This window comes from Ixodes scapularis, unplaced genomic scaffold (genome assembly GCF_016920785.2).
Source record: "Ixodes scapularis isolate PalLabHiFi unplaced genomic scaffold, ASM1692078v2 PGA_scaffold10__122_contigs__length_95168666, whole genome shotgun sequence".
NCBI lineage: Eukaryota > Metazoa > Arthropoda > Arachnida > Ixodida > Ixodidae > Ixodes > Ixodes scapularis.
Window position 1 is genome coordinate 27,935,058 of NW_024609836.1, and position 9,698 is coordinate 27,944,755.

The window sequence follows — 9,698 nt, forward strand, 5'->3', positions numbered from 1 at the left end:
GTGCCGTTATATTACAGAACCGTACTGCGCTAACTCATGATGCCAGACATTATCTGTAACCCTCCGTAATACCACCAAAGCCGTAGCTGACAGTTTACATTATCATTTCTGTACAGCAGACATACAGCAATAGAAGCGCAGTACGCAAGTACAGGACTAAAGCCGCAAACTTAGCTCGAGGTATCCAAGCCGTCTAGTGTTCAGACGGTATTGAAGGCGTAAGGGAAGGGTACGGTTTCAGTCCCGTATTTTCATACTGCACTTCCATTGCCGTATTGTAACGGTAACAGTTCAGTTACCGTACCCTTCCCTTACGCCTTCAATACCGTCGGAACGCTTGACGGCTTGCATACCTCAAGTTTAGTTTGCAGCCCTAATCCCGTACTTGCGTACTGCACTTCTATCGCTGTGTGCTCGCTGTACGGTAACAATAATGTGAACTCTCAGCTACGGCCTTGGTAGTATTACGGAGGGTTACAGATAACGTCTGGCATCATGAGTTAGCGCAGTACAGTTCCGTAATATAACGACACATCCTTAGTAACAACTGTAGTGTGTCTGAAAAAAGGGACAAGACAAAACGGAGGCAGTTTTGAAATTGAAGAACTATATTGTAAACCGTAAAAGAACATAATTATAAAGAAACCTTCATGGCATCCGATCGATCATCAGATGAGCTGAAAATAAAACAAATTCATATTCAGATGATTGAAAAGGCTACGGGAGGACCACAACCACTTGCACAAATTGCAGAGGCGCACGCACATGAAGTCGCAAAAACCTGTACAGTGAGGCTCCCAAGCTCACAGAGCAATGCTCTAAGCCTCTGATAGCAGCGCGCAAAAACACAAGGGCAAAGGGAGGAAATGCACAAGGCGAGCGCCGAACTTCAACTAAATGTTTAATGAAAAGGAAACACCGAAGTCCTGTGCATTCGTCCCTTTGTCCGTGTGTTTTTGCATGCTGCTACCAGTTGTAATCATGCACCAACTCGCCTGTGCATTGCCACATTGAGCCACTCAGCACCATGACAGATCAAGGTTGCTGCCCTCGACCCCTGTGAATGCAGTGTCGTGCCGCTATTTGCTTTTCTTTTTAATACAAAACAAGACTGGAAACCTTTTGATACCACATCGTACACATGCCAAATCAAATATGTACTCACACTGTTCAATTTTTTCTCAAAAGCAGCAAGATCTGTGGCGGCTTTGATTGCTCTTGCCCGAGCTCCTTTCGACCTCCCTGCCTCCTGCCGTGACCCATCATGTTGTTTGATACCAACTTGGTATCTGAAACAAATAGCAGATTGGCCCATAAGTATTTGGTCAGAAACCAGACAAGTGAAAAAAAAATTGCAGTGAAGGATTTGGGATCAGTACTTGCTGATATTTTACATGCACAAGTAATGTTGAAAGCACCAAGCTTTGCCACCAAAGTCACATAGGTGCACAGTTCAAAAGTATAACTGTGTTGAAGGTTCCTAAAATAACAATTAAGCCATAACAAGCTGAGCAAAACCTACATTTAGGCCAGCAGACTGTGCACGTAAAGAAAATATGTCAAGGTACAAATTCATGCCCAATTTTGAGGAAAATAAAACAATGAGGGAACAACAAAAAAAATATTGTAATAATGTGTCATTTTTCTGCAAGAGGAGAAAATCTGGCACTCAAGGCTTCCCTCACTCAGATGCGATGGGGATACAGAACTCTGAATATTTCAGAAGTTATAAGCCCCATGTGGCACATCTTAAGGGGTAGGATTCATATAATGTAACTTTTAGACCTACAAAACACTAAAAACATGTTGATTTAAAAAGATATTGAACAGACAGCGATGTAATTGATTTGAGTCATTTGGGAGAAGCTTTGGAAGCAAACAAAAGTAAATTTTATAGCAGCGACATAAACAGAAGAACAAGTACATACTTCGCGCTTATTTCTTTTATTACAATACAGCATTAAAAATTGTCTGTTGTCCTATACAGTCACAAAGAAATTCCTCCTCTGCATTTCTACTCGTAATTAAGCAAGCACTCATTTGCATAATTAGTATTGCAGACAGTTGAATGACCTAAAATACTCAACTAGCTGTTAATGATTGCTTAAAAGCACCAGACATGGCAAAAGGAATGTTGTAAGAGAATCATTCTCTTTTTTTAGGAAGCCACATTTTGGCCAGCCATTGTCGAAAGAACATATGATTGATAAACCTGTATAAAAACGAGAAAAAGGTATTCAGGTACAAAATCAAACGTGAACCACATGCTACTAAAACATGCAGAAATAAAGCTTCAAAAAGTTGTGAAAAGGTTGTATATCAGTCAAATTTAGTTATGAATTAGAGATCATCTGCACATATCACTCCTAGACACTTTTAGAGTGATACAGAATAGTGTGGTGCAGTAAAGAAACTCTTAAATAAATAATTAGCTGAGTATATTAAACATATTTTGAGGCTCCAATTTGTTTCCAGCCAAAAATAATTTACTGATGTATACTGCTTATGACTCTGCCTTCTAACTGAATGCCAAATAGAATTATAAGTAAATGACACATTCAGTAAAGATAAAACAATAGAAATAGTAGATATATTGACATATTTATTTATGATTTCTGGGATAGGATCAAACATAGTCACATTGTAACATTAGGTGAAATTTTTAAATTGAATTATTATGCAAGATATAACAACCTTTAAAGTAACTGAAGAGTGTGTTGGTAAAATTCAGACCACAGAAAGAACAAAACATACCCGGACGAAGGACGACAAACATTTCTTTTAATTAACAACATGAATGAGCTTAAAAGCACTTCCTTCAATTCAGACCGCCAAGGAAATTGAGAGAAAGGGAGGCAGAAAGAGAGAAAGGTAAGTGTCAAAAATTGTAAGGAAGGAAATAAGGAAAAGAGTGAAGTAACAGCATGAGTTACAATTCTAACTTTACACTTTCCTTTTTATCTTCCTGCCTCCCTTTCTCTTCATTTTCTTGGCAGTCTGAATTGCACGGAGTGCTCTTAAGTTCATTCCTGTTGTTCTTAGTTGAAAGAAATGTTTGTCGTCTCCTTCACCCCGAGCACGTTTTATTCATTCTGTGGTCCGTGAATACAACACCCTATTGTGGTTTAATAATGGACTCTGAAATTGAGCTTGGAAATGTGGGTAGCCAGTGACAAATTAAAGGGCAACTCTACTCAATTTAGAAAATTTCAAGATAGTGGATGACCTTACTTTGAAAAGCACTCATGAACAACTCTACATTGTTTCACGAAAAGTAGAATATTGTTTGTGCAACTTTGCTATTTATGACTCAAGTCGCAAACTGAAACCGAAACTTCGGCAAAGGGCGAGCAGCGACGTCAGTTGCATGCACATTCATGTCCATGGCAGATGCATGATTACGTGATTTACCCCACTCACTGGGTGAACTCTAGGTAGTGTTGTCTGAACCGACTGGACATGTGATGGCGTTGAAAGAGAAAAAAGCCGGTGTATACAACAGACATCAAATTGACCTCACATCTGAAGGAAGTGCCAAAGTTGGCTAGCCTGCACATCGCTCGCTAAAATTAGCAGATTAGCGCTTGTCAAACCTTGAGGGTCCAATTTTATATACGGAAAGATTTCAGTTGTAGCCTTCCTAGATGATTATAAAGAGAACTAATCGTTTTCTCAGCCAAAATTCAGCAGAGTTGCTCTTTATTGCCTCTCATGAGGCTCAAAATTATGAAGGAAATAAACCATACCTCTGAATGAACTCAAGTGTGGTTCCCGCACCTTTGGCATACTGGATGTTTAAACAATAATAAAGGGCGAAAAGGAGCTCCACAGCTTGCAGAAAGCCCACATCTTCCACCATCACCTCATGGTCCACAAACAGCTGGCAGCTGCATTCGAAAAGTGAGCGGCCTAGGAAAGAAACAAGCGATTAATGTAATTAATGCGGAGAAAATGTGTTAGTATCAGATGTATCGACCTATCTAGTCAAGTGACCAGAAAAGTCATGCGACCGACACCACTACGCCGGCTTTTTCTCTAATAGGGCTTTTAACGCTCACGCATTATATGAAGAAAAAAAATACCATCGTCATATTCACATCTGGAAACTTCTATAGAGGTATTACCAGCAGGAACACTGAATAGGTAGGCACACTGATATCGGATTGTGACGCATATCTGAGATTTGAGACTGAGATGCATCACAATCACAGATAAGGCACACCTTATATGCCAAGCCAAATAAGGGTCGCACTAAATAGTGTTGAGCAACCATACCCAGTAATGACATTAAGTTATGCAAAGTGCTCCTGAAGGCTTGAACAAAACAAAAAATTTGTATATGAGCATGCAGAATCAAACACTTTTTGTTGAGTTTGTGAACAGAATCAGTAGCATGGACGTCTGATGCCAACGTGCAATGCCAGTCATCGGTTTCGTTTAAATTGCTTTAGCTAGAAATTAAATGACCGGAGACCGCATGCGACCACACATTCTACGAGCAGAAAATTTGGCTGTTCGGGTTGGACAAGACACAGAATGCAGGCCCAAACAATCAAATGCCTCACAGGCACCTGCTGTTTGGGCTGTATGCCGTTTTGTGGCACCTGCACTCACAAACCAAAATAAAAACTTCTCTTTTTCTTGCTGGATCAATCAAACATTGATTGTCGAAGTGTGGTATAATACCAGGACATGTGCTTTACATTGGTGCTTGATAAGGCTGCCGAAACCAAACAATGTGGTCGTCCATCTAGCTCTGGTCAAAATCGGCACATCACCCTTTGGTTACACCACTGCAGTATTCCAGCACTCTGGTTACACCACTACAGTATCCCACTACAATTGAGTCACTAGGAGTCATCTGCACTGACCCCTCTTCTCTCTCTCACTCTCAAAATGGCACTACCCACGATAAAACGGTCTAGGTTTTCGTTCCAGAATTCAACACAAATTAAAAAAGAAAGCACCTTCAAAAATACAAAGCATACAAGGAAAAGACACATGAAGCTCACCCAGTGCAACAATTACAGGAGAAGCAGGCAGACTGTTACGAAACTCCTCTGTGATTTCTGTTGTCACCTAAGAAACGTCAGAAAACATGTGTGGTTAATTGAGAAATGCACGAAATGCTAGTGAAGGTACCATACATCTATGGGTCTATATTTATTCCCACAGAATGTAGAACTGTGGGACACAAGCAAGACGACGTAAGGCGGATCGCAAAGAATGATGCCCGAAGAACTTATCGTGGCCGGCGACTTTACCGCAGATGCACGAATATGGGAATACAAGCGAGACAATGACAGAGAGTGCAATGTCTTCACACCCGCCAAGCATGCCAATCTATGAATTCTCAAAGAAAAACAGACTGCCATTCGCATTGGCAAACGTCGCACTGAGAACGACACCACAAGACTTGACATGCGCCATACACAACATCCAAGCCCGAGTGCGAACTGCTCCGACGCCTTGGGAAGCAAGCACCTACCCGTCGAAATAGAATTAATGACAGAAAGACACCCCAACACTAAATGACGGATCAGCTTCATTAACCTAGCACCTGAAAAAGTGTCTAGGTGAGCGAATAATGAAAGCCACATCCACTCAGAAGTACCAAGCCAAACAAGACGACCCAGACCCCGACCTTCATCTCCTCAACTTGTGTGCTATCAGACTGCAAGCCCAACAATGTTACAGGAGAAATAAGGACTGAAAACTCCAAGCCAATTTCAATGCAACCACGGTGAAGATAAAAAATACACCCAGAAGCTCCGTAAACAACTGAGGTGCAAGCTCCGAGATAACACACGACGAGTGTGGGGCACATTCAAAGGACTCTGGCAGGAAGGCCGACAACTTTAAATCCACTGGTTCCTGGTACACCAAACCATTCCCAAGTAAATGAAACAGCGTCTGCCGCCGCATGCGAGTTCCTGTCTTCCCTTATCCTTACCATCCTTGGTGACAACAGCGCCGCCTTCATTGAAAAAGACACAAAGGATCCCCTATTCTCCCAGGAAGCCAAACAACAGGCCCACTGAAAACACCTCAGGGCTCTACTCAAGGAAGACTTAGACCCACTCCCAGATGGTAATTCTACCAGGTGGGAAGAGGTTCGCCTGAAAAGACAACGGACCCACACCACTATAGTTTCCAAGGAAACAGCAAAATGTAACACCCACAAGAACATGGTGCATAAGCCGCCATACACAGGAAAAAGACAAGAGCCTATGCGCCCACTGCGAGGTCACAGTCTCAGAAGCGCACTCCTGGTACTGCCCACACATGCAAGAACCCCAAACCTTGAAAGAGTCTGTTAATCCCACGGGTATTCGGGAATACCAAAAGGCTATTCTCCATTCACCCTTCACTTATGTGAAAGAGGTTCGTCTCACCCACTTTATTTTCATCTCACCCTTATTTCCTTTAACCCTTCATCCCACCTACAGGAGATAGCGTTTGCTGAGATTAAAGGATGCGGCTCCTGTTATTTTCTCACTAAGGACATTTTTAACTACAAACATTTGTTGTCCTAACGCTCAATAACAACGAAAAAACAATGTTAAATAAGCAGCAATGTATCTGCTGATATCTGTCACAAAGCCTCATTGTTACACCTGCGGGACATGGAAGTTGCTAATATTAAGAACAAATGATCCTAACTTAGGAGTCGAAGTGGAAGTACAAACGTTTGTCACTAGTTAATTCTCCAGCATAATTTTTGTGTTAACTCTAACACTCGATCCCAAAAATGCAAAACATCATGTGAACCTATTAGAAGAAAGTGGTACAAGAGTGGGTGCCCACCGCCGCTCCCCTTTGGTTTAGTGAAATATTTATGTAGAACATACTATAAGATGACCCAGCCTAGAGTTGCATATCTTCCCATTGCACTCTAATGTGAAGTATAATAAGTTGAGCCACCTCAGCCAGGAAAAGATTAAGGAAGGTTTGGCTCCTCGTATAGCAATAGTAATTTCACTTTTTACGTGCTCATTATCAGCATTGTCGTCAGATACCAAGAAAGCGTTCACAAGATTTTGCAGACAATTCTGAAAAAGTGGGGGGATGGTCGCTCAGAAAGTGAAACTGCAGAAAGAGTACAAGGCATTGCTCCAATGGTTAAAAATCACTAGGTAGGCGCCTATTTGGACATAGGTGCATGACCGGTATGTTACGGTATACAGGAAGACTGATATAGCTGAAAATTTCAAAAAATGAAGAAAAGTTTAGTATTTCCAGATGCATAGTTTCTTAGTGGAATGCTGACTGCCTGTGTGAGACTTCCAGGAAGTTATTTTCAACAAGGTCATGAGGATGTGTCTTTGAAAACAAATAGCCTGGTTATTATGAATGCTCCTACCTGATGTAACTGGAAGAGCTCTCCGAGGTTTTCTTGAAAGTAGGATGCAAGCAATGGGAGGAGGCAGACAGCTGCTGCGTTTTGATCTTTGAACTCTGCCTCGGCCTTGTTGATTTTGAGGCTCCACTCGAGCACAGCATCATTTTGGGGCTTGAACGTAGGAATGTCACGAGGAGGAGGACATCTTTGGGCAGGCTCAATTTTCCGTCCAGACAGACACCTGTAAGCCTTAAAAAATTCATGTTATCACTGACTCCTCATATCCAAAATCTTTGTAATCAAAATACCTTTTTGTGAAAAGCAAAATATTGAAGGAAAGAAATCTGCAAGGACCACTGTATGGTGAAAGTAGCAATCGTATTCGTCGTTCAAAGCACCTTTTTATGAGCATAATAGTGTATGTTTGTTTTAGGAGTGAGTGACTCTTGCAAAGAACTGAACATATTCTTCCTTTCTAAAAAGGTATATTTGTGCAAAAAGATTTTCAAGCACACATCCCAGGAAAAACTTTGAAACTGCTGCAAGTTTCCAATTTGCCTTCTTTTTACATTCACTCAGTTATGTGTGCCTCCATGCTGCAGTGCTGAAATGTTTCATGCCCTCTACCACATGCTATTGTGACTGCTCTACCAGAACATTGAAGCCATAGTTACATTTATAGTTAATGATATTCCCCACATTCTAATTGCTTACTCACGCTGCCCTAGTCCATATGCAACTAAAACAGTGGCCACCAAGCCCGAGCATTATAATGGTTAATAATAAAAGGAACACTTTTTTGTCAAATTTGCAGCTCCCATTGCCGTCAATTCTATAACTATAGCTTTGCATTTTTCGACACCCTGTAAATAACTCTAAACCTGAGTAAACTCATGGACAAATATTTATGAAAATTATACCTATGGAAGTGATCAAGGAGGTGCTCCCTCACAAACAGAAGTGGCCACGCTCGTTTGACATCCAATGCTGAATATGGAGGCTCTGACGAATTTATGAACGTCCTGATGTGGGGTAGCACTCAGTCATGGCCTTTGTTTGAAGGCAAATGTTTTGTTCACATGTCGACTTCAATGCCTCGTCCAATAGAAACTTTCTTGAGGCTTCCACTTCATGAAGTGAAGAACTCGTAGTAGCTGGCTGCCAGTTCACACAACCGTAAGCTGATCGAGATGTCTGCTTCTTTAGCTTGATGGTTCCACCAGTGAGCGCTTCCGCAAGGCGTATGCATCCTCTTCTGTTGTTTTCCATCCTGTTCTCTATTTTGTAGGCCAGGCCTCCAGAAGAAACTGACGTAGCTGAGCAGGAAGTGGGGTCCCCAAGTGCCCCGGGGTACTTGTCAACAAGGTAACTGGCAGCACTCCTTATTTCACGTGCAGATGGTCTAGCCTTGACTTTCTGACAGGCCGCGGCAGCCATGCGCACAACTCCTTGTCGGTCAGTCGGATTAAGTTGAGTCCCCTCTTGCAATGCTTTCATGACGTCTTTGCTAAGGCTGCTCCAGGGAAACTGAACTTGTGAACCAAAAGGCACATCGACACCTTCATGTTGTGTTGATGTTACATCCCCCTGCTGACCTGAAAACGAAGTGCAAAATATCATTCCAAAAGAGGCAGACAAAGAAAAGAATAGCGATAATAAAATAACAGTGCAGCACCATATTCAGTTTAAACTTAGGGGAACATTTCTTTTGGCTGTGGTATTTCAATATACAATGCGACAGTAACTGAAGGAGGTCGACATCCAAACTTCGGGCCACCAAGATGCTCTACCACAGAGCAACGATGCAAAGCAATGGAGCTTGAGGGAGGTACACATAAAAGACATGGTATTTATGTAATCATACCAAAAGTAGGAAATTGGCTTTATCATAACAACCGCCATCCCGCCTCATCCGATTGCAAAGACATACTTTTGTAAAGTATCTCCTTGCAACATCATGTCAGATGGTGTCAGCTAGCTGTACAAGCTGACGGAAATGTTCGAGAACAAGTTAAAACAATGACTAGGCCAGCAAGGTTGACAAACACGTTTTAGCTCAAGCAAGTAATTTCTTTTTTCTTTTGGTCTTTTTGAAGGCCTAGAGATGATCAATCTTTGCCAGTTATTTGATATAAATGGCTTCCCTTAAAGAGCCTGCACCACCCGACTGTTTGATGCGCCCTTCAACAAGCTTGATCCACCGTTCGTATGAGCCTACTGGCATGTGGACCTGTTTTTTGTGCTTCACAACAAAAAAGTGTGCTTTGCCACGACAAGCCTTAAAGGGTAACTAAAGTGGTTCTGTATTTTCGAAAAATTAAACACTTTAATTATCTTCTTTTAGCCCCCAGGACCA

At 41.8% G+C, this 9,698-nt stretch overlaps 1 protein-coding gene across 1 annotated transcript; it reads right to left on the reverse strand.

Moving 5' to 3' along the window:
- Positions 1-585: 585 nt before the first annotated feature.
- LOC115316407 lies at positions 586-8,010 on the reverse strand. Its single transcript, XM_042288508.1, has 6 exons — positions 7,994-8,010; positions 7,364-7,583; positions 5,013-5,079; positions 3,747-3,909; positions 1,166-1,289; positions 586-677 (listed from the first exon to the last, which is right to left on the reverse strand). The coding sequence occupies exons 1-6, from the start codon at positions 8,008-8,010 to the stop codon at positions 669-671; spliced, it is 600 nt and encodes a 199-aa protein (XP_042144442.1). The 3' UTR covers positions 586-668.
- Between the last annotated feature and the right edge of the window lie 1,688 nt (positions 8,011-9,698).